This window comes from Anopheles gambiae, chromosome 2, assembly GCF_943734735.2.
Source record: "Anopheles gambiae chromosome 2, idAnoGambNW_F1_1, whole genome shotgun sequence".
Taxonomy (NCBI): domain Eukaryota; kingdom Metazoa; phylum Arthropoda; class Insecta; order Diptera; family Culicidae; genus Anopheles; species Anopheles gambiae.
Window position 1 is genome coordinate 27,877,578 of NC_064601.1, and position 26,056 is coordinate 27,903,633.

The window sequence follows — 26,056 nt, forward strand, 5'->3', positions numbered from 1 at the left end:
ACGTCCTGCTATGGCTACTACACTATGTATACTCTTTCCCGGAAAGAAAGGCCTCTATTCTTGTCCTTACGGAAGCGCGGAAAACAAACCCGCTTGATGGGTAAAGTGGGAGGCTTAAGGGAACATCATCCCGGATTTGGCTGCGGGAATTCATCGCTATGTTCCCTGCTCCTGCTACTGCTTCTTTGCATGCAAATAACGTCTGCTAGAGCAGATAATAATTTGTTGGTTAGGAATTCCTTCTCATCCAGCTGCATCCCTTTTATACCCGGAAATGGTTTCGTAAAGCAAAACTGTCCAAAAAGCTAAATGTACGAGGAAGGGGGCAACGCGTACACAAGGTAAGATGATGGCAGGCATTTCTCCTCACAGACGGGCGCTGCATTCGAGTCGATCCGGGACGGACGGCTGTCGAAGAGTTTTATTTTATTAAATTTCGCGATGTAAATTTATTGCCCGCTCTCTGAACGCGCGTAGAATGATGATTTATATTTAAATGGAATAACAGTTCATGGTGAAAGCGCGTTCCGCTTCCCTACAGAATCGATCTGCGCATCCGCAGGCACCTGATAGAATGCGGCCAGTTTTGATGCCATCATTTATACACGCGTCAACAATACTATTAAAAACACTACACATTCCGTTCACCGTTGCACGTCATTCAAGGTAACCATGGCTGTTGTTGTATTTTTGTTTTGTTTTTTGCTTTCAGGTTGTGCGAATGTTCATAATTGTGGTAACGATATTTGCCATCTGCTGGTTGCCATATCATCTGTTCTTTGTTTACGCGTACCACAACAACCAGATGACTTCCTCGAGCTACGTCCAGCAGCTCTATCTCGGTTTCTACTGGCTGGCGATGTCAAACGCAATGGTTAATCCCATCATATACTACTGGATGAATGGCCGGTAAGACACCGGACACAGCTGGGCAGCAGTAACGTAACCGTGTGCACGCACGTGTTCTAATAATATTTCTGTGTCTCCTTTCGGCTCGGCAGCTTCCGGGTGTACTTCCAGGAAATCATCTGCTTCTGCTGTCTGCAGTTCATCAACTCCCGTATGCGGGACGGCGTGCCGCAGGGTGTGCTGCTGAACAAGAATTCCAACTCCGAGCTGGGCCGGTATCGGTCGTGTAAGTAATACATATGACGCTGCTTCTCAAAAGTCCACACTAGACCCTGGTGCTCGGGGTTGAAGAAAAATGGTACCGTTAGGATTCAATTAAATTATGATTCTGCTGTAAATCTAACCGTTTTCCTGCTGTACCTGTAATGCAAAAAAGCACTCACACTCGTCGCTCATACTGTCATCCATTTGGAAGTACCATATTTATTATTTCAATCCGGTAGAAATGATAGTTATTAGGGTTGCTCTCGATCTCAAATGGTGATATATAGAAGGGATCGGCTCTTGCAGTGTACCCCATACGGGGAAGTTCCCCTTTGCTATGTTGGTGGTGAAACTCGCATGGCGGAAGTAAATTTATGGCAAGGGACAAAAGTTACAAGTCGCCTTGGTCACACCTTTCCCCGTACTGTAGTACTTTGGGGTAAATGTTTTCACCCAGCAACCAGTCTCGCTTGCTTGTTGCTATCAATCGATTTCGCAGGAACTGGTGCACAGGTACAGACGTGCCTTTCAGAGTATGTGTGTGTGCGTGTGTGTGTTTGTTTGCTCACATTTGGTGATGAATTTTACATGGCGCTGAAGACATAAAAAAACTAGTGTGACGACGACAACAATTTTCTCTCTGGGAGTATCACAAGTCACTTCCCCCATAACCCATCGATCACAAGACAGTTGACCTTCTGGAAGTTTTTTTTTTTCTTATTCAAAAAGAACGGTCCAAAACGGGCCGGAATGCTTAGGAGTGATTTTTGAACAGGTTAAACATCGCATAGCAACGATTTTGCTTCCCCAACACTAGAACACTGTTGCTGTCGATTAACATTAAACCCTCAAAACAGATGCAGACAGTGAGCGTGTCCCGTGTCCCTTTGCCAGTTTCGACAAAATAATTGGGTTTTCATGTTACTTTGCTTCTTTCTTTTTTTCTTTCCCATACACCCTTTCACACTTTCTCTAAACACGTGGGTAGATTATCGTAACCCATCGTGTTGGGCGAAAAAACCTTCCAGGAACGAGGTTACTCAACTTCGCGTTGTCAAGGAAAATGCACCGCCCCTTTGGTTGCTACAAATACTCCCCCACACTCTATCAATTCCCCTTTTTGTCCCGTTTTTTTTTTTTCTTATCGGCAGAAAATACGTAGAAAAGCGCACAAGTAAACAAGCTGGAAGGGACACGTGGCACACCAAACAACTGTCGTTTGTAACTGCAGCAAGGGTGGACGTTTTGTGCTAGGCGATTATTTATGAAGGTTCTGAACTATTGATAAATATTTAATCGTAACCCGGGGTGAAAAGGTGTGCACCAGAAGCATTGAGGCCGGGGTGATTCAATGTTATTGCCATTTTTAGTTCGAAACGACCGTTCGGGAAGACACGCCAGTAGCGGTAAGATCGTTTTCCTTCAGTTGCAACAAACAACCGTTTAGCTGTCTTTCCCTGGGGCTGCTTTTCTTGGAAGGGAAGTGTTGTCCACAAGCCAATCAGTTCGGGGTAGATTAATTATTTGCTCCATATTTAATTCATAAATCATTCTCAGTGGTTCAAGCGACTTTATAAAAAAAAAAGAATCCAGCAAAATGAAAGCTTATCGATTTACCGCATTTATAGCGGAGTTAGTGTATTAAATACTTTCCCGTTGTTGTTGCTGGTGGTCCCACCAGATCGATACAGAAAAAAAACTAAAATCTAAATTTTGCACCATCAATCAACTCGGGCTGTGCTGTGCTCGGTCTAGCATTGATGAATCATGGTCGGCGTGCCCGAAAGCCCAGCCAACAAAAGGAATGGAAGTAAAAAACGAACAACAACAACATAACAAAATTAAACATCATGCCCTATGAATAGGTTTAAACTTTGTACCTTCGATTGAAGGATAAACTCAAGCAGTAGGGGTTTTTTTTATCTTTTTCATTCGAGTATCGATTGGAAATGATTTTCTACACCCATTTGCACGACTTTTCATGTTTGCAGGTTGTGATAAATAACATATTTTCGTAGCCGATTGTGTATAATTCATTTATCTTTTTCTATTTCTTTCTTTCTTCCCTTCTTTCTCACACGCTTCAGATCGGCCGCGTTCCGTCTCGGTACGGTGGCGACCACCGAGCACGGAAGAGTACCGGATGCGTACCGGACTGCCCCGCCCAGCTCATCTCGGGGTGAACGTGCTCGAGAGTGCGGCCAACGGTGGCAGTGACAAACAGCCCGTCGTCGACATTGCCGAACTGCAGACCATCAACTTTCTGCACCTGAACCACAACTCGAACGAGCTGCAGCACAGCTCCTCCAACAGCCACGAATTCTCCTGACATCCGCAGTACGACTAAGCCGACGGGCACCGGCAAACGGGTCCCGGGGCTGAGCCGCGGGAAACAAGTTTTTGCCAGTAACGGATGACGAATGACGACCGGTGGCTATTGGTGATGGTCACCAGCAAACGTGTGTGTGTGTGTGTGTGTGTGTGTGTGTGTGTGTGTGTGTGTGTGTGTGACCGGATCCGGATGCTCAGTGCCAGTGGAGCACCCCTAAACTCCTGCTGCTCCTCACGTAAGTGTACACCACTGGGGGCGTGGGGGACTTCAAACACTTCACTACGCAACGAATACATAACGCACTTTGAAGAGAGAGAGAGAGAGAGAGAGAGAGAAAGAGTGTGTTTTTTGTTTCGTTACGAATCCCTGACCCAACCTATTGACCGAATTGATTGATCGAATTATTCGTTCTTTTTTTGTGTTACACCTATTTGTGCCATGAGTACAGACAGCATAAATAAAAAGCATATCGACCGGTGCTGCAGATGAGAAAATTTCAAGTCGATTACAATTTTTATATGGCTTTTTCGCACATAAACACTCACACACAGACACACACACACACATTCAATCTCACTTACTCATCATTCTCCAATCACAAATTCATCACTTTTGACGTGCATTCAGGGTGCGATCGAGTTCAGTCTCAGTGCAAAATCTGTATGTAGGAGTGACTAGTGTTGGGCTTCACATTTCGATTCCAACTCGATGATTGGATTTGCTGACCGTTGCCGCTGTGGGTGCACAAATGGAAATTGCGTGTCGTTTAGGATTCATTTCATTTGGGAACCGAAACGCAATACCGTAAACTTTTCCGTGAATAATCAACTGCAGATGTGCATTGGAGAAATGGTTTCTGTGTGTGGGTTTCTTAGCGGAAAAAAGCTGTTCGTAACTTCTTTTTGATTTGTTGAATTGCAATATATCGAGTCAAATTTACTCTCCGCTACAGTAAAAAGAACCATACACAACTACATGAACACCACAATAATATAGCTCATAATTTACGTAACAAAAAGCATAAAAAAGGACGTTAACCACATCTCAATGGAAATAAATACAATAATGTGTATGTATCGAGAAGCATCACCAGTCTTCTACCCGTTAATTTGACTGCTATCTCGTCCCACGACAGTAATTATACGATCCAAAATGAAATATGGTATAATACTTTTTGCAGACCACTGGTAGAGCTAAACAGATGACTCATGGTTTGATACACGCAACAACTTGAAGCCTACCGGTCGATAAAGCGGTGAGAAGCGAATGCATTAATGTTGAAAATGATCTAGTTTTATTCAACCGGGACTCGTTTGCAATATAGCTGCAGTCTGCTTTTGGTGGAAAAGTTTCAAAACACACGATTGCCTTTTAAACGATAGCAAACTTCAAACGTTAAAGCAGAATGCAGCTTGTCACAAAACGAACTCTGTTCAAATGAGCCGCTGTTTAGCCGCTGTACGATTAAACGAAATTCGTTCCCTGTACGCATAGACGTCCACACGCAGACTCGGGATTACAAAATCCTTTCCCTTACAATGTTTTCCAAACGATTGCAGTGTTTGTTTGAAATTACATTTACTATTTTAATCCCTGCGGAACACAAAAACAACCACTTCAAAGTGCTTCGACATACTTTACGACGAACTGGAAACATTTCTCCCCATAATCCCCGAACGCTTGCCGCTATTTGGATGTAGTACGTAGTACGTAACCTTACTTATGGTGTATGTGCTTTTATATTTTCTTCCCCAGGGACACTATCCAGGAGCGGACATGTATACACATATATACACAAACACTCACACACATACATACGCGCGCATCTGCACACCGAACTGAAGAAAACTCAATTGGTTTGCTGACTTTTGGGGAACGACCGGGCGATGGTTGGGGAACCAGTCAATGGACGCGTTCGATGACGATCGAGCTTCGAGCACCCGTAGGTTGTAGTGAGATAAAACATTACTTCGAAAGAGGGTTTTAAAGTAGTGAAACAGAATTTAGCAACGGCCAATTCTCTAGTGTGTTTTTAAAGCGTTCGTGGTGATTGCCGGTGTTATACGCGGTAAGTTAGAGAGAGAGAGAAAGAGAGGGGAGGGGGCGAGAGAGAAATGAAGGATGGAAGATAGTAAAACAGGAGGGAGACAACATTAACATTAAACAGAGAAACCTAAGTGAGAGAAACATTGAATATATAGTTTATTTATTTTGCCTAGATCATGTTGATCATCACACGTGTTCTTGAGAGTTGAGCGAGACCGCATCAACCCACATCGAATAGGCAAAGGTGAACTGTTAGTCGTTTAAGAGCTATACTTCTAGAGAGATATCCATATTGATACACAAGTAGCAGCGCAAGCTGGATGAAAGGCCAGATAGTCTAGCAGCACCATGGACAATGGTTGTATGGGCCGGCCCCATAGAGCACAGCTCGACGGCAGCTGGCGTGAAACTAGCCAGAAAGATAGACATCGCAGCAGGCCTAGCTAAATAACAGCGAACGAAGGTGTTGGTAGAAGCGAACGAAGCAGAGGAAAGCATGGTACAAAGCTATCGGTGCACGCGAAATGCAAGTTGTGCGATAAAAGTGTGTTAGCTAAATGATTGGAAGCTCACATAGATGTTAATAAAATACGGCAAAACATAGTGATTTAATGAATTACAACGATGTGCTTGTGTGTATGTGTATATGTGTGCGTAATAAATGGTATCCGAAGTTGAGTCATGAAAATGGGGAAACAATTATACAGGTAAGTGTATTGTTTAATCTTTAGACGGCCGCAATCTGTACGATGACGACTTAGCGTGATGTCAAATAACAAACACAAAACAAATGTTTTGAAATCGCATTAAGCCGCCCAAACTCAAATTACCCGAGTTTTCTTTCTCCCAAACTCCATTTTACTGTATTTGATAAATGACTGTGTACCTAATCGTTCGATGTCCTTCCGTGGAATAATTTTCCAGAGCAAACTAGATCAGCAAACAATCGGCATTTGCATGATTCATTTGTTACTAATAGCTTGGCACAGGTTTCGCTACGAATGAATGAAATTTCCTTCTCTTTTCCTTCTACCTCATTGTGTGTGTTTCATGCGCTTCGGTAATATTCTCCGACTTATTGATTTTTCTCACAACGGCACAATTATTGATTGTTCACTAAAACAACAGGTGATTTATGGGGTGTCTGTCAATCGTTCTGTGGCGTGTATCTAGCTTTGTATCGGTGAATGATGCCATTTTATTTCACACAATGCACAGCAAACAAGATCAAAGGCTTTGGATTGTTTGAAATTTGATTCCGTTTCCAGAAAACAAATCGCATCTTAATTATCGTGTAGTGATTTGCTATGAACCGCATACCAAGCGGCACAACGAATGTTCTTCTCAATAACGACTAAATACGTAATTGAAGATGAGTACCTCTCTAACCATTTTTTTCAATTGTATGACCATATTTTTTGAAAATCAAATATCAAACATTTTGAATCGCTTTACATAAATACGATAGCATTGTAAAAAAAACCATGGCGATGAAAAACACCGGGCGTCTCCATTAAAGCTTTTCCGAAGGCTTCAAGCTTGTTCGGTTGCTACTAATAATGGACACTTTAAGAAAGAAGTGTTATATATTGTTGTATATGCTTTTATTACATTCCATTCCATCATAAGCTTAATAAGCTGCTGCTGTAGCTCTTTGTATGCAGCAGCTAATTGCCATTTAATTGGTTTTATCAAAAGATTACATGATTTTTGCCTGTTTGTCTGATAGTATGAATAGTATTTTTATCACACCCGGCCCGTCTCTGGTGCCAAAAATAATGACTATTGAGATACCCTGATTGATCCGTAACACTCCACTAACACCCCCCCCCTCCCCCCCCCCCCCCCCCCCCCCGCTGAACCGTTCAGCCGAGAAGCGCCTGATGACCGAACACTTTTGATAGCTTATCCCATCGTCAACAAATCGCCCCGTTCCCGCCACCAAACTAAACCACCGTCCCATGTGAACGTAAACAACGGTACCGATTTTTTTTTATGATCTTCCACCTGATAACGCTACCCAAATTGTCACCCCGTACTTGCTTTGACTACCACAGCCACAACCGGCTCTTCTGCTGCACTAACGTTAATCGAAAACCAACCCCTTTGCGTTAATATCGTGGGTCCTCGTGTGTGTGTGTGTGTGAGTGTGTGCAGTGTCAGCAGAAAGAGGCTATATTATCGTACCCAAAATCCCACCTCACAATCAACTCCATTAAAAGCTCACCGCTCTCGCACGCTGCCACACCTGCTGATGCCCAATCGGCTTGTGTGCATGTCTTTCTCAAAAAAAAAAAGACGAAAAGACAGCAAAAAATAGGGAAAAAGCAACGAGTTCTACCGATTAGAACGAAACTGCCACTCCGCACCAAATTCAATATTGAAAACCCCAACTACTATTGACCTTTACCTCACACGGACATCCCCGAAACCTAGCCAACACTCGTTGAATGCAAAATCTCATCTCGTCCGTCAAGCGTGTACCGACTGTGTGGGTCTTCCCAACATCGACCCGTTATCGGCACGGGTAAGAGCCAACGGAGTCCACTACACTACTGGGGAAAGGTTGTTGGTGTGTCTTTTTTTTGTTGCCTGCCTGTTTACCGTCCGTTTCGAGATGGAATATGCAAATCATAGCGTACACCACGGACAGATACAGACACACACACCCAGGAGAGAGCGAGATAAAGTGTCCCAAAATAAATGTGCTTGCGTCGGGGCGTAGGCGGAGGAGGGGAGGGGGGGGGGGGGAGGTGAGTGCGCTAGTTCCAGATAACCATCAACAGAACCGTCCAGTCCGGTTGTGGCCGCAATACGCGTACAATACGGTTCTACCTGAACCGCTCATGTTGTGTGCGGCGGCGGCGAGTGGCTCGCTCGGCACTCGGGAGTACCGTGGGGGAGTGGTACGATCGTTGAAAGGTTTCATTCTTTCCGGTCCCGGCGACCGGTCTCTGTTTGGTTAGTGATAATCGAAAAGGCATCATTTCACTACCGCTTGACAACAGTCAGTTGACCAAGTCACACGACACTCGCAAACATGATTACTTGACTCAAACGCATGCACGCAGAGCTAGCTTGATGCCATCACAATGACCGCACCAGCCTTCGAAATTGGAAGGTGTGCGTGCAGTATTATTAAATCTCTGTCAACATTCTCCCTTTTCTTTCACTTCTCTGCCTCCATTGGAACGGTTCCGGCAACGGACGTGCAATTAGTGAAACGAATCACGGCACTGCTCCGGCAGGCAGTTTCTGATTAAAAATCTTTTGAATCGACCGATTTAAACAAACGGAGGACTCAAGGGAGAGGTATGATAGCACGAGCTTGCAGGCTACCAGCACTACTAAATCATTTTGTGCTGATGAGCGTAGAAAACACCACACTCAGCAAAGAAAGAGGCGCTCAGGCTCAGTCTCGTTTAAATATTAATTTCCAACGTAAGCTATTTTTCTACCGGGGAGGGTTTGTCTTTCCACCCAGACGGTCCGGCAAATCTGACGATGGATGATATTATTTGTGTGGCAGTGTGTGTTCGTGTGTGTGTGTGTGTGTTTTTTGCAAACAATTTTCTAAACTCATCTCCAAAGTTGCGTCATGCTTGTGGAACGTGATTATTTAAGCTGCTTTATTGCAACCCCTTGCATAGGCCGTTTTGTGACCTTCAGGCATACAGCAAGTTTAATCTAACGCTACTGTCTTCCGTACACCGATCGGGTGCAGGATTAAATCGATAACCGACCCGGAAACATATGGTGCAAAACCACGATTAATCATCCTTCAGTGCAGATACACAATCTTGATCTTGGCATACAAATCGCTTCTACTGCACTCCAGCCCATTTGCCAGGTTGTTGCATCTCATCAGCAAACTGCAGAAACGAGCGAAGCTTTCTCCCCTCAGATAAGCTTTCGTCTTATTTGCTGCTTGAAAAGATGGGGAATTGGTTTTCTTTTCTTTGCCTGAATTATTCTGTACGGTGAAATTGTGTTTGCCTTTTACTCGATACGGTTTTTATACCACTTCAAGCCCTACGCTTGGCCGTTTTGTTTTGATTCGCCACACACCGCAGAGACTGCAGATTGGAGCAAGCGTAAAAAAAAACACAGACAAAAAAACAACAACCCGCTTGTCACTCTGCAAGCAGTGAAGCAGAATGCAGATACGTGTGGACAGGCACAATCATACTGGAGTGCTTTATTCCAGATTGGATGATGGGTGGTCTCCCACGGACTGGAGAACATTGTGCACTGGTCCGCTGCCAGCTATGCCGATTGTCGTCGTCTTAGCTATGCGAACGGGGGGAAGGCAACAAAGTTATCCATCCAAAGCATGGCGGCAGCACTAGGTTGCACTGGATGCACTTGCGTCGGGCGACACGCGATACACACATATCTGCGCAAGCGAAACAATTCGCATCACCCGGCGGCTAAACAAAGTCAGCAAACGATAACTCACCAAAGGAACGACAACAGCTGAGCAAAACAAAAAATACTGTCATCTATGCATATACAGGTCGCTGCATGACGATGCCCAAGAAACGACAAAGTGGCCCTCGTTGGGCGAATTATGAAAAGTTGCATTCCTTCCCTTCTCTTTCCGGCGGCACCCAAGTGGGAGTGGGAGAGGTAAATCCGTTGGTTCATCCATTCCGGCGCGTCCGACGTGCAGGATGAATAATGCAATGGATTTGTGCCGTGCACTTTCGGCTGCTACAGGTAAGAGGCATACATTTGGAACAGAGAGTATCCCGCGAAGATAGAAAGGGTAGTAGAGCCCTCTAAACAGCTTATGCCGGCAACATGTGAAGCTACGATGTGTGTTACGTTCGTCGAGTTGTCTTCAAGGATGTGCACAGGCAAATCACAGTAGTAGAAGATCAGTTCGTATACGATGAATAAACAGGCATTATTTTAATTGATTTCTAGAAGCTTTCTCGCAAAAACATTTATACGAGATAAATAATAGTACGATCAATTTACGAAGGTTAAACTCCCACACTTTTGTGTATAATCAATATTTATACTGATCGGTGTTCATAAACACTTTCATTCTGCATTATTCTCCAGTTGTATTAGCACCTGTCGCTCTGGGTCATGTGTATAAGAAATCATAAGGAGAACGAGGATAAAACAACACTTTGAGAACAGATTACAGAACCCATTTCACCCAAATGGCATCTTCTTCTTAAAATTCCACCTAAAATACAGTATGTGATTCCATGTCCATACCATGCTGCACTGTGCGTCGCAGGAACCAACTGTTTTCTACAAAAATTGAACCAAATAGTTTGAGCTCAACCCGAGTGGCCCAACAGCGTACAAGTGAAGCAATTTGCATTACCGCTGCTTTGGACATGCAAACGAAGTATGCTCTAAGAAACAGTTATTTTCGTCATTCCTTTTATTTTCCTCATATGCATACTCTATCTCTAAGCTTACTTGATCCACCAGGGAATCACAACATCTCCCCAGCCCTGTGCAGTACTACGGGAAAGAACGCAGCAAGCTTTAATTTCGTAAACATCTGCACCGATGGTGAAATCCGCACCGAATCGCAGGTACATTTCCGTCACGCACACCAAACAAACGTGGGCTCATTGTGCGATGACACGGAAAATCTTGGCAGCTCAGTACGTTTATCGTTTCGGCACGCGTGACGAGTACGGTACCGCGCGAATCACGCGTGTTTGGTATGTTCCAAACCGCCGGTTCTCGGCTAGCCGGCACTCTCCCGTTATCTCGGATCGCTCCAATGGCTGAATGTGGGATAAAAATATCACCAACCTGTCGTCCGTGCACCGTGACCGTGGGATTAGCCGTGGGGTGAGATAACGCCCTGTGCCAGCAAAGTGAGTGAGATACAGTTCTGCGCAGCATCTTGCATGCCCGTCAGTAATTCGGAACGCTTTCTACGGTCAACCTCAATCATGAGCGGTTCATCAGTGTCGGCGGCGAACGTTTCCACCAGCGAGCAGCAAGGGCACTGAGGAACTGGGCCGTATTGTTTCGAGTGACTAGTGGCAAAGCGAAGGGGACGGTGTGGGAGAACAAATCCGAACGCCGAAAAGTCTTTTGCACATTACGCACAGTACATTGAGCCGCGGCGATGGAATCACCGAAGGATAAGCACCGAAGTAAAGCAATAGAAATCAATGTTCCGCCGGATGTGATCGCCGGCAATGGAAGTAAGTGTGTCAGTAAGTGGGACGAGCGGCGTATGCGTTGCTCGGAAATTGCGGGCGCCGCAGCTTCTGTTGAAGCGACATTTTCAAGTGGCTGTGTCGACAAGATGAAAGCATAATCGTAAAATTAAACTACGAGGTGTGTGTGTGTGTCTGTGTGCATTCGATGGGAGAGATTCCCAGAGTAGATGGTTGCTAGGATGAGGTGGTTCAACGACTCTAATTAGCCCCTTCGAAATGATGATTTTGTGAGGGTGCCATTCCCATCCCGACAGACGATCGGTAGCAGCTGAAGTGTAGTTGAGTTTATCTTTATGCAAAGCCTAATTTTGGGCGTGGGTGGGAGCGTGGGTCTTAAGAAAGTGCTCGTTCTACTCCGGTTCATGTGCAGTGTGTTTGAGTTCAAAAGTTCACTCGTAGTTTCTAACTATGGGCCCATCTGCGTCCAATCTTGGCTAACGGAAGCTGGGCCATCGGTGAGACTTTGAAAATTAAATTCACCAATGATTTATACGTCCCTCCGTAAGGAAATTGAGACAAAATTAGCCTCATGGTGCCGATACAGTACTAAGCTTTGCTAGAGTAACCTGTTAGTCTCTGCTGCCTTTGCCTTGGTTGGTAAACAATGATGTAGTATGAGGATGAATTATGCCATGAGTTTGAGCGTCTAAAACGCTGCTTGCAGGTTATTATAAAACTTGTTTGCTTCTCATTGTCTATGGGATGCTTTGCGTGTAGCGTAGCTTCACGAAATGCGAGCGAACCTGAAGGGCTAGAACTAAGTGTATTAGTTCTCATCTCGGTTTATGCGTTCAAAGGCATACCGGACACCAGCTTTGGTGCCCGTTGGTAGCTTGCTACAATCTGAGTTAATAAACAGTTTATTATTAAAAGCTCCACTTGCTCCCTTTCTCTATGCATTTCTCTCTCTCTCTCTCTCTCTCTCTTTATTTTTCCGGGCTGCACCAGCTTCACCAGATGCGCCGGCCGATTTCGAAACGGCCATTGCCGCCACCGGGTACGGCCGTTTCAACTACCTTCTGCTGCTGGTCGCGATGCCCTGCTGCATGACGACCGTGTTCGAGACGACCACCATGTCGTACGTGCTGCCGAGCGCCGAATGTGACCTGAACCTTACCCTCGCCGACAAGGGCATGCTGAATGCCATCACCTACACCGGTAGGTAAACTGGGGCCACCCTCGTGATCCTCGTGGACGGCTGCAACGCGCCACGGTTGCAATTGTTTTACTTTCTTCTTGCACATTTCCAGGAATGATAACGTCCGCCTTCCTGTGGGGCTTCCTGTCCGATACGTACGGGCGGAAGCGGCTGCTCGTCGTTGGCTTTCTGCTGGACAGTACCTTCAACGTGCTGTGCGCACTCAGCCAGAACATGGTGGCCATAATGGTTTTCAAATTTATGGGTGGCTTTGTGTAAGTAGCTTCGCCTCCCTCTCTCTCTCTTTCTCCGTTCTAACCAGTGGGGTTAAATTCTTGTGGTACAGTGTTGCAAAGTGACTCGTACGGTGTTCCAGAGTTAGTAGATTATCTGGGTAGATATGGAAATTAACCACCCCGCTACGCATACGTTCTTGCTGCCGAAAGCATCTGACCATTGTCAGCCAACACGCTTCAGATGAAGCTGACAGGGGACCGCAAACGAACGATTGCTGACGCAATTAAATGTAACAGCTCGTTTCTGGCTTGTGATGTCGATGTGTGTGTGTGTGTGTACAGTGTGAAACAGGAAGTGAAGCTCAATACACGCTTTCTAGTATTTGCAAAGCGTTCGGCAAGGCAATGACGTACAAGAGGGTGCGAATGGCGAACGTGATTTCGACCTGACCTTTAGTGCAGCTGTAGCCAGTGTAGGTACGCACCATTCAAGGAAGTTGGCAAAATTTCAAAAAAAGGTGCAAGAGATAGCATAAAAAACAGAAATAAAATCAAACTGTACTTCGCTCAACCTACTTTGCTCCCTCCGGTTTGTTGACAGGAAGTGACAGCAGCCAGAAATACCGGCAAGCACCAAGGAAGACTTGCTGCTTTGATTTTATTCCATCCTTCCAGAGTGGAAAGTGTATTAAATTTGGCACAGTATAATCAAAAAAACGCTGTCGAGAGAAAGCCAATCGATTTCAACGTTTGATGAGTACTTCCTTCCCCATCTTCTTCGGCATCGGGGGTTGTGTTTGCATTGTAGCAAAGTTTTGCACGAAACTGATTAAATGCCATCGCTGAGGAGCTGGGTAGAAAGTAAAAATTCAATCGTACTTCAACCGAATCGTAATCGTGTCTTTTGGGAAATAAAAAAAAGGAATTCAGAATGGGGAAGGTGCGGTGACAGTGGAACGTAATGCGCCGTAAAGTAAACGTAATTTATAGCGGTGCTAAAACCCGGTGTGCGAACACTTCCGGGGTGAGTGTAAGTGAGCGCGTGTGCTTCTAGATTGGTGCCTGCAGATAGAGCGCTTACTTGCTCTGGTTGTTTGTGTTGCTAGTGCCGCGAAGTTAGAAGTTAGGAAGTGAAGTTGAGATCGTTCCCCGAAATTCATTACCCCCGCATAAGTGTGCCGTTTGCATTTTCATCTCCGAACTGTTAAAACAAGCTTCTTGTGTCTTTTTCTTTTTGCCCGACAGCATCTGTGGCCCATTTGCCGTGCTGATGGCGTATCTGTCCGAGTTTCACAGTCTGCAGCATCGATCCCGCGTGATGATAGTGCTCGGCGTGTTTTACAGCGCTGCCAACATGCTGCTGCCCGCCCTCGCCTGGCTCATCATTCCCCAGTCCTGGAATCTTATCATCGGGGACGGTGTGCTGGGTAAGTAGTGTTGTCCGGTCGGGGTTTTAACCCCTGCTTCCGGCAAGCAGTTGTTCCGCCGCGCGAGTGTATGTGGGCGCATGTTTGACCGGGCTCAAACTAGTTCGGATTAGGTTCAAGTTGATGCGGAAATCCTTTGGGTCGTGGTGAGTGATTACATGCACTACTCAGTGCAGCGTCGGATTATCGGTAGTGACTTTTCGGGTGAATCGCATCCCAGCCTGCTTGGTCGGGATGGTGTTGGGAGGGAAAAGCTTTGCTCAACATGGACCACTGTTTGTGAACTTTTCTGCCCCTCAAGGGTGTTCGTGAGTGAAATTGGTTTAGTGCAGTCTCTGAGTGGACGTATTCATCGTTTTGGTGTTATTCAACCTCCTTTAACATTTTACTACCAATTTTACTAAAACTTCCACGTGAGCGAGGTATTTGTTTAATTTTTAATTTGTTTAAACGCTTCAATCGCTCTGGCGATCAAGAGTTAATCTTTCCTGCATGCCAATTTAAGCTCAATTTATAGCACGCTTTAGTGCTTTATATTCTTCCTCATTTGTGTTTGAGCATTTGAAGCATCCTACAGCGTTTAATGTTTCGTACACTCAGGCACGATAAGGAAGAGTTCTATCGCAGCACGTACGCACGAAACACTTGACAGTACGCACCGAAAACAAACCACCGTTTGCTCAAAAATGGGCGGGAAATGAGTAAAACATTACGGAAAACCCTGCGCTGTTTACTGCCTAGCTCGTATAACCATCAAGGAGGCTCTCGATGGAGAATGATTTTCAATCACAAGCATCGATTGCACGCTACCTGGGCGCTATCGATAGGTGGGCTGTACGCGTAGGCGAGCCGAATTAAATTACCGGGTGTATACGGAAACTTCTTCAACCGAAAAAAAACGCGCACAAACACACTACTAGAAGGCGGAAACATAATAACAAACAAAAGAAAAAGCTGCTGCCCTTGCCGGTTGTCAGACGCTTCAGCCCGGTTTGTACGGTTGCTTCCGCTGCAGCTACTGCTAATGAAATGAGCTAAATATCGTATCAAGTGGATTTCGAGAAAACGGGACTTTTGAGACGAAGCGTTTCCGAGTGTCGTCATTATCCTGCCTCAACACTCCCCTCAAATCGGAACGGTAGAGAAATTGATTTTTGAAGCAGTCCTTCCGGACTATTTCCGTTCACGGTTTTTGTCTGAATGGATGTCAAACTGCTTCTAAATTGATTTCTTTGCACCGGTTACGGGATTTTCGAAAAAGATTGGTCAAATTCGTTCGAGCTATGATCGGTACCGCGATTGCTGAAGTAGAGACAGATATTTGCAATCTGCAAAAAAATACATGCGACCTATAAAAATGAAACCCATTTCCTATATTCATTAGTGATATGTAGTAATTTCCTATGCAAATGCTTAAAACGGTGAATGCAATATTAAACACTTTTTAGCTGCTTCCAAATATACCACTCCAAAAGCGTTATCAGACACTTCCACTTTCCAGGGAGAGAGAAAAAAAAACTTGCCAAGTGCTAAAAGGAAGCAATAATTAGAGCCCAAACTAACACGCCTTTTTCATTAACCTTGGATATCAACCTAGAGCGGTACCTTGCAGTTCATCCGTTTCTACACAGTCCCGTCTGATACAGTCCCTGGCAATGCCGCACTCTAAACTTCCGGGAAGTGTCAATCTCGGACGGTCCTGCGACTGAGTGAATCTTTACACTCTAATTAGCGCTGATTATGCTATCTACTTTCACTTTCTTTGATTTTCAAAAGATCCATCAAAGCGCTCCTCGTTGCAAACGGCACACGATGGTGGCAAATAGATCCTTCAAGATAATCAAGAAAGCACCCAACCCCGGCTGGACCGATTGTGAACTGCAAAGAGGAAGGTGAAGGCTTTCGCGTCTCATTTACACCGCCGAGTGTGTAGAGTTACGGCGTTTGGGTTTGCCACACGGCGCTGGCATTAGGATGTAAATTGAATTCTAATCAACTACGAATGCGCGCTAAGCATTCGCTGATTGCTGGTCGTCTACTGGGGTATCCAGGCCACGTGTGAATATTTAATTTCACCTGGAACCTGGTTGTGGATGCGCAATTGAATTGAATTCCACCCGGATGAGCACCATACGGTTAGGCATGGGCACACACATATGCATGCACACACATATACACATATCAGAGAATGACATCCCCTGGTACGATGGTACTCTGTTCGCCCATATTTGTCGCATTACGTTACGCCCCGTACAAGGTACAATTTGCTTTGACATGGCGATTTAGGCTAATGAAAAGAGGCATTAAGGCCCGAGCCACGCTTGCGAGTTGACAAATGGCATTCATCGCTCAGTTCGCCGGAGATGGCATCCAAACACACGCACACACATACACACATAGGCTCCCACCTACAAACACACAACGAGATATGGCGCACACTGAAACGCTTATATGATTGTGCCTTTCGCGTTTGCCTTTCGCAGAAATACATTCGTGGCAGATTTTCCTTGCCGTCAGCTGCCTGCCGGGCGTGCTGAGCGGTATCAGCGTGATGTTTCTCCCGGAGAGTCCCAAGTTTCTCATGTCCAAGGGCCAGAACGAACGAGCGTTGGCCATTTTCCGGCGCTTGTACGCCATCAACACCCGGGACCGGCAGGAGTTTCCGGTAAGTAGCACTCCCCAAAGCATCCCGCCCGCGGCTTGAACGCTTACGCCTGACCGTTAACCGATACTTTGCACACATTTTCCTTACATGCTGCCACGCGACCGCGTAGATCAGAGTGCTGGTGGATGAGCTGAGCCCGGTGTCGGGCCCAATTGTACCGGCGTCCGGTAAACAGGCGTCCGGCAAACCCACCACCCAACCCCCACCAGCAGCAGCAGCAGCACCCAGTGGGCTGGGCGAAGGGTTCCGCCAGCTAGGGATAATGTTCCGGAAGCCACATCTAACAAACGCCTGCCTGGTGTACGGTATCCAGTTCGGCATACTGCTCGGGTAGGTGTGCCCGACCGGCCGGAAAGTTTGTCTCTGCTATCTCGCATTGTCTAACTGCTCATCTCTAACCGCTGCAGGTTAAACACATTTCGCCTCTGGGTGCCGCAGCTTTTCACCATCATCGAGGAGTTTGAGCACGAGCAGCATCTACTTCCCGACGGGCTGGCCAGCCAGGCAACGCTCTGCGAAATGTTAGCCTACAAGGTCAACAAAACGGAGCAGCTGCAGCAGCAATGGCTGGAACGTGACGTGTCCCGAGCGCTTCATGGCCCAGATCCGGTCGCAATGGAGCCGTTGGATGACGTCCTGATGTGCACCCCGGTACGTTTGACCCTTTGTAACTTGCCGCCTGACCTGAGTCTGACTGCTGGCAGGGCTTTTCAACAAACTCACTTTTCAACAATCGATCATCCTTCATGAGCGTCTTCTTTTTTCGGCGTGCAGTTGCTAGCTAGAACGTTGTCGCATCGTTCAAACCTCAGACCGGAAGCTCTACCGGCCAACATTGATTCTTTCATCTCCGTACGATGCGACAATGCGACCATGAAGGCTTTAAAGGTTGTCCTCTTTTATTGGTGCGTGAAAAGCCCTGTACGGTAAATCTAAGACCAGAGAGAACTTTCCATCCCAAACGGAAGGCTACTAACACTGGCTGGGGCAACATCTCACAACATCCTTTCTCGTGCTTTACTTTCACGCTTCATCTCGGACAACGCATCATGCAGACAACCGAAGGCCGGGTCTATCTGTACTCATTAATCATTGGATGCGTCGGCATTGGAGCGTACGCGGTTACGACCGTCATGATTAATTCCATCGGCAACCGGAACATTCTCAGTAAGTGCACGGACGGCTCGAATGGCACGGGCGCTACACTCGGATCGGTCGTTTGATGGTCATTTAGTGCGTTTCGATGTCAGATGGGAAAGGTTTTCGGTGCTTGATTGAGCCAGTTAAATGTTTTGCTGTGATGTCTAGCTAGTCGGCGTCTGTGTTTCGGCACAGTCGGGTGGCAGTATGATAACCATCGGATAGCCTCTGTGGGCAGAAACTCCATCTGGATAATAGCACAGTGTCTTTTCTCTCTTTTTTTATTTACTTTCCTTTTTTTTGCTTATATTTCACGAGACCGCGATAGATCGTGAGGCCACAGTCAAAGCTCAAAGCAAAAAAGACTACAAACTTACACGATAAAATCAACACTTCTAATAAGCTTCAACACAGTGCGAAGCACAAAAAAAGAGCCTTAAGCTACAAAGGAAGAGGAACTGCGATGCTTGTCAGTCGTTTTTGTACATAATGGACAGTAATCAGAAAGAACATTATGCCATTCAAGTGGAATTCGATTCGTCTCATCTTGCCAGACAGCACGTCGTAGCTGGCTGTGACTATAAAACCTCCTTTCCCATCCCATAGCATCGATCCCCAAACTCAATCACCCCTTTCTACCCCCATTCTTTCTGCCGGTCAATCGTACAATGATAAATCTCCATGGAAATGGTAGCGAAAGGTGTCGAGTAACTTTATCCCAATTATTGCCTTTTCAAAGTTGAACCGGCTGAATTTAATTTGCCTCATTTCGGCACATTGGAGTTTTTCATTTGCACTGCATTAATTATCGCAAGCTGTCGCTGCTGCCAGCGTGTTTGTTTTTTTTTTTTTTAATCCTGAAGTATTGGCAAAAGGAACGAACAATGAAACGAAAATGAAAGACAAACAGTACCCCCCCCCCCCCCCTTCCGCCAACACGGAAGCGTGTGGCGATGCAGCGATCAAAATGAAAGCCATTTGTTGCAGTCTCCTGGAGAACAATACATTGAATTGCGCAAACAATGTGTTTGCGTTCAATCTGCGTGCTTCATTTAATCGCGCAACAACGTGTTCCCTGTGCTGTTTATGCCCGGCGGGACTGTACTTTTTGCCACCGATTGTCCGATCGATTTTGCTATAAAAGAAAACTTAATATTAAGCAAGCGCAGAGGTATTTCTTGTACGCAGCAGCGAGTTATCGGGAATGTGTTTTCTTTTGGATGTGATTTTTTGTTCGTTTCCCCCCACAAACCCCAAAACCTCCATGGGTCTACACGTGTGTATAACGCCACACGGCGTGAACGTGCAGGCAAGATAAATCGTTGTGGGCTAGCTTGGCCTGAGGTGTATTTTTACCACCATTTTCCTGGGAAAATATGGGCCAGCATCTGTTGATTGTCGAACCGAGCTGCTGCGAAACCAACAAGCTAACCCCGAGGCCGAAGGTCTTGAGTAGCTTCTTCTAGTGGTAGGACAGCGTTGGTTGGCTGGCGCCGTACACATTTGGATTGATTGATTTGACGGATTTGACGCCGGAATACGGAGAAACGGTAGACTCACGTTTCTGAGTGTTACTCAAGAAAGTTCTTAAAGTGTCCCTATTTTCGTGCTCAGCTAGCTCTTCAACACCAATAGAAACTTTAATATTCACGAATTGAATTGTTTAATGTACTCTGCACCACGCTGTGATCATTGAAGCAAAATTTCACTCATCCTACGCACACACCGGCCGGCTGACGGTGGGTGTCGCTTTCGAGACTATTGCCTCGCCATCCTTGTCAGTGCGTCATACTATTGGCGCCGTGATCGTCTTGTCAAATACCGCACCCCTTACGCTCAGAAACCCACACACACACACACACACACACACACACACAGACACTTTAGCACTCATCATAACGTGTCAATCAAAGGCAGAAAACTTCTTCCATATATTGGCACCTTCCCGCCCAAAAAGCTGCAAAATTGACAATCGTTCTTACCAAACGCTGCACTCTGGCAAGATTCTTCGAAAAGTAAACCAAACAATTTTGCTGACACTTTACGACGCTCCAGCTAAGGTGATGATGCCACACAACGAACCCCAGCGGAACGGCGAGAGCACAATGGCCGTTTGAGATTCGGCATAGCTTCGCTAGCCCTGTGGCTGCTTATAAATCACTTGGCGGTATTCCGCCAAACGGTACCGAGCGTGGTGTGGTGGTTGGTTGCTGGAGCTGGTTAAAGTTTATGTTCGTGCTGAGAAACTTGCCACCTGCAGTGATGGGTTTGGCTGTACGTACGTGTTGTCGGAGAGATGTGTCACTGTGGGTGGAGAAATGAAGGGGGGGGGGGGGGAAGCGGTGGTTGCTTGCGGTGCTAGTCGAAGCGTTCCATCCCAAAAAGGGCAAAAAGGGTAGAAGAAAATGGAGTTTGGTGAGGTGTGCAAACAGCACACATCATCGAACAAAAACCAACCACCATTCCACCATCGCCACCAATCTCATGCCCATCCACATCCCTCTGCAAGCATCCTCCTCTGAGGTACGACAAATCGGAATCGGAATTGAAAATAGCTACAGGGATGTGTGCATGATTTAGTGGCTCTATTAGCATCCCCAATACAGACACATTAACCTGTTCGGGTTCGCTTAATGTGCGTACCCTCTCTTTCCCACTCTCTACTTGCATGCGCTCCTCCTTCTGCCCGGCAGCGTACGGATTGCTGCTAGCTGGATCCTGCGGTACCGCCCTGTACTGGGCCCGAAGCTCACTCGTAACGCTGATACTATCGTCGTGCTACATCACCATCTGCAGCATAGCCTCGACGGCCCTGGTCGGTGCCGTCGTCGCGATGTTTCCCACCTCGATGAGGTTTGTATTGTTTGCGTGTAACCACAAAAGGGCTCGTAGTGGCTTTTTCAAGCTCATCACCTAAATCGCGGCTCGTTTGAGCGTTGGATCATTTGTGCTTGTGTGTATGTGTGTATGTGTTGGCCTTTTTTTGTTCTTTGTCGTGGATTTCCGTGGTTTACGCTCATCGACATTCTCATCTTCCACCAGGACAATGGTGGTCTCGCTAACGATGATGTTTGGCCGCACCGGGTCCATCATTGGCAATGTTGTTTTTCCCTATCTGATGGCGCTCGGGTGTTTGCCACCGTTTGTCATGATCGGTGCCATTGTGATAGGTAAGTTATGAAACACGGCTAATGCACCCCACCCCACCGCTGTGCTAATCTTTTTACTGCTTCATTCTGCCTCGACCGTACCGTTCTAGCTGTTGCCGCGGTGTCTCGCCTGCTGCCACGAACGGTTAAAAAACCGTTACAATAAATTAGCAGCAACAGCGGGAAAACACCCCCTCTCTGCTGCGCTGGCTGGACAGGATGGAATATAATTGCTCAATCAATATTAAAACCAACGGCACAAGGTTGGCCAGCCAGGACCACCAAACAGACCGGCCGAGGTTAATTGACCGCATTAATGGTTCCGTTAAAAACAAAGCATGCCTCAGGCAGCGGAAGTATCATCAACCGGTGGACGGCGCAAAACAGTGGATGGAATAATGGACCCATAGAATTGAGACTAAATAAAGATTGAAAGATTTAAACTAAATATAATTTCAGATTTCAGTACTCATGGTCAAATGCTGTAACTAATTTTAATGTGCAATAAATTAAATTATGTTCACACTGTATCAATTGTGTTTAAATATAATGTTTGTAAACCATTTGCTTCAAATTCTTAACCTCCCAAACTATTTAATTCGTTTCTTCTTTACTTCTTTGCTTCTTTACTTGTTTACTTGTTTACTTCTTTACTTCTTTACTTCTTTACTTCTTTACTTCTTTACTTCTTTACTTCTTTACTTCTTTACTTCTTTACTTCTTTACTTCTTTACTTCTTTACTTCTTTACTTCTTTACTTCTTTACTTCTTTACTTCTTTACTTCTTTACTTCTTTACTTCTTTACTTCTTTACTTCTTTACTTCTTTACTTCTTTACTTCTTTACTTCTTTACTTCTTTACTTCTTTACTTCTTTACTTCTTTACTTCTTTACTTCTTTACTTCTTTACTTCTTTACTTCTTTACTTCTTTACTTCTTTACTTCTTTACTTCTTTACTTCTTTACTTCTTTACTTCTTTACTTCTTTACTTCTTTACTTCTTTACTTCTTTACTTCTTTACTTCTTTACTTCTTTACTTCTTTACTTCTTTACTTCTTTACTTCTTTACTTCTTTACTTCTTTACTTCTTTACTTCTTTACTTCTTTACTTCTTTACTTCTTTACTTCTTTACTTCTTTACTTCTTTACTTCTTTACTTCTTTACTTCTTTACTTCTTTACTTCTTTACTTCTTTACTTCTTTACTTCTTTACTTCTTTACTTCTTTACTTCTTTACTTCTTTACTTCTTTACTTCTTTACTTCTTTACTTCTTTACTTCTTTACTTCTTTACTTCTTTACTTCTTTACTTCTTTACTTCTTTACTTCTTTACTTCTTTACTTCTTTACTTCTTTACTTCTTTACTTCTTTACTTCTTTACTTCTTTACTTCTTTACTTCTTTACTTCTTTACTTCTTTACTTCTTTACTTCTTTACTTTCTTACTTCTTTACTTCTTTACTTCTTTACTTCTTTACTTCTTTACTTCTTTACTTCTTTACTTCTTTACTTCTTTACTTCTTTACTTTCTTACTTCTTTACTTCTTTACTTCTTTACTTCTTTACTTCTTTACTTCTTTACTTCTTTACTTCTTTACTTCTTTACTTCTTTACTTCTTTACTTCTTTACTTCTTTACTTCTTTACTTCTTTACTTCTTTACTTCTTTACTTCTTTACTTCTTTACTTCTTTACTTCTTTACTTCTTTACTTCTTTACTTTCTTACTTCTTTACTTCTTTACTTCTTTACTTCTTTACTTCTTTACTTCTTTACTTCTTTACTTCTTTACTTCTTTACTTTCTTACTTCTTTACTTCTTTACTTCTTTACTTCTTTACTTCTTTACTTCTTTACTTCTTTACTTCTTTACTTCTTTGCCACTACTGGGCTTGGCTTTCAGTGACTTACTGATTACACAAAGCAGAATAGTCAGTCCTACGTATGGAGGCACGGTCTATTTGGGAATTGAACCCATGACAGGCATGTTGTTAAATCGTACGAGTTGACGACTGTACCATGAGACCGGCTATATATTACCTGAGAAATAACCTTAACCTTTACTTCTTAACAACTATGATCAATGGAGATCATGTTTGTTGCAACAGCATCCAGAATCAAACTAGCCAGGATATAAATCCTCAAGCATCTGTAATTGAGCCATATTAGATCAAGACATACTAAAAATTCTTGATGCAGAATCTGGAGAAATTTTCGTCGATTGTCTTTCATTTTGTATCGAATTGTTCTTTAGCATAGTACATTGAAGAGTTTTTTTTTGTTTATGCATGAATAGTACTTGAATGGTTCAAACTTCCACCATTTACCAATTATTATTCAACCATTGTTTGCCTTTGTACATTCTTTCGCACCAAAAATTTTCCGTATTGGAGCGATTCTCAAAATTAGGGAACCGACATACCGATAACTGGCACCTTTAGCCTGCTTCCTTCTGAGGTACAAACACATTCTCCGAAACTATGCTAACTAGACAGCGGCATACAGCAGCCCGTGGGTCTTTGGGGCCGTCCTCGTTTGTGGTACGTGGAAAGTTCAAGCAGCCCGGCACCTTGATGTCACGGAAAGGAGAAATTAAAATCCTCACTTCATGCAAGCGCCAACGACCGGCAATACTTGAGAGAAACTTCTGTCATGCCTGTGTCTTGCTTCCGGAAAAGTGCTCAGGTCTTTTCGATTTGGGATTCTTGAAAAGGGCCTAATTGGAATGTACACAGAAGAAAATCCGTCGTCATTCCAGGCTGCGCTCCGCAGACCACACAATTCCTCCGAACGTCGGCATTCCGTCGGTGCGCCGGTGTGAACGAACGCCGACAACGCCACCCAAGTCGAAGTGGCAAGTCTGCCACAGCAACCCGCCTCCGCCAGAGCGGCAGAACCCGATCACTTGGACCAAAAAAAAAAAAAAAGGATGGCAACTCGTCCCCGAATTCTGGGAACGCTCGTCACATGTAAAAGCGGATGTGGACGTCAAGTGTCAGTGTCGACGGGCATTGTGCGCCTGGCGGTGGTAATTCAATTATTCGAATGCTTGAGATTAATTGAGTTTGACTGTCGCAGCAGAGGTTGGTTGCGCGTATTCACTCATTATTTTCAGCGAGAGAATTTTTGAAGCTCAGCAATTGGAATGTCAGTTTCTAGGCTTAAGACGACTGCTGCTTGTTCTTCTCCCACTATTGTCCCCCAGCATCCTTACCACATCACGCAGATAACAAGTGGGCGAAAGGGAAAAACTTTCCAACCCAACAATCCGTCCTTTCTTGACGACTGGGCGACTGTGCGCTGTGGGTGAGCTGATGAACAAGAGAAGGGTTGAGCGAATTAATAAGATAATGAGATCCAATTATAGCCTCTCGGCCAGAGCAACTAATACAGGCAGGTAAAGTGCCCTTTTAAACCTTGAGCAGTGGTTATGATAGTGGACATTAAGCACGTCTAATAGAATATAGTTTACGAACTTGGGTTGATCCAGCAGGACGTTGGATTGTGTGCGTTCCTTCATTGGACGATAATTTCATGAAACAGCGTGTGTTACTGTGAATGTTTAAAGATGGCATATTTAGTATTTCACTGCAAGTTACTACCTTTTCACTGCAAGTAAAAGCTACCAGATGCGTATGCTATCTCACTTTTTCGTTTCTCACAAATCGTTGGAAAATCATTAGCCACAAGGACGTTTTACGGTTTGTGTGCTAAACCAACCCGATAAGGTTTAAGTTGCTCAACCATTATGAAAAAGCATGTAGAGTTTCATTGCACAGCTGCACACGGGACACAGCACAGAAAAAAGGATTCCTTCTCCCCCAGAATTGCTTCACAAATGCGCCTGACTCTTGTTGAAGAGCAAAAACAGAACGGGGAAATTTAGTTTTCCCACCCAAACCTCTCTAATATCATGCTTTTAACGGAGGTTTTGAGCATTTTACCCAGGACGAAGCCGGCCACTCTCAGTTTGCGTTGAAGTGGAAATGATTTAAATGCGAAAGTTTGTTTGACTGGCGCAACATGTGCACTACAATGGGTTGAAGCAAACAAACAAACAAATTGTTTTATTGTGTTTTGCTTATTTTACATTGGTATAGATATTTTACTTTTACATACCCTTGGGTGGACATCCATTAACAAATGGTTAGAAACCAAGTTTTAACAACTGTTCCTCATTAGCTTCCAATCTCCTGGTGCATTCAAATGCAGTTTTACACATTCCTTACCAACCAACAACATTGTTCCCCTAAACACGTGAACCTTCGTTGGGCATGTGAGTAATCAAAGATATCACAAACTGACTAGAAATGCCAATGGTAAGGTACTCTACCGACTATCGCAAACTACCGCGAGATGGTAGTACACCACCGCACCGTGTGTTGTTTGTATTGCACTTTCTATTTCACTCTGTCCTTGTGGTTTCTGCTGGAGACAAGACTCATATCACTCGTTTACTAGCAACCCTGGGACCGGTTATCTTATCACGCGGGAGGCTGTTTTTAAATAGTGAAAAGCAATCGACATTTCTTATCACCCGATAGCGGACGATATCTCCAAGCGGAGCGTCACTGGTTTGGTCACTCGGCGTCGGGGAAGAGAGCAAT

General features: G+C 44.7%; 2 protein-coding genes across 3 annotated transcripts in view; both read left to right on the forward strand.

Annotated features, from left to right (window-relative positions):
• LOC1273136 (tachykinin-like peptides receptor 86C) overlaps nt 1–6,116 on the forward strand; it is a 53,047-nt gene extending 46,931 nt beyond the window's left edge. For both annotated transcript variants that reach the window (XM_061645567.1, XM_061645568.1), the window contains exons 8-11: nt 713–909; nt 1,002–1,135; nt 3,201–3,680; nt 5,201–6,116. In XM_061645567.1, the coding sequence (XP_061501551.1) occupies nt 713–909; nt 1,002–1,135; nt 3,201–3,442 (573 nt within the window). In that variant the 3' untranslated portion in view covers nt 3,443–3,680; nt 5,201–6,116. The remainder of the gene's footprint in view (nt 1–712; nt 910–1,001; nt 1,136–3,200; nt 3,681–5,200) is intronic.
• Nucleotides 6,117–11,294: 5,178 nt separating this feature from the next.
• On the forward strand, nt 11,295–21,982 carry LOC1273135 (putative metabolite transport protein YwtG). Its single transcript, XM_563311.5, has 11 exons — nt 11,295–11,679; nt 12,646–12,855; nt 12,948–13,110; nt 14,317–14,498; nt 16,982–17,163; nt 17,273–17,493; nt 17,571–17,814; nt 18,219–18,330; nt 20,997–21,156; nt 21,346–21,473; nt 21,563–21,982. The coding sequence occupies exons 1-11, from the start codon at nt 11,601–11,603 to the stop codon at nt 21,616–21,618; spliced, it is 1,737 nt and encodes a 578-aa protein (XP_563311.4). The 5' UTR covers nt 11,295–11,600; the 3' UTR covers nt 21,619–21,982.
• Nucleotides 21,983–26,056: the final 4,074 nt, after the last annotated feature.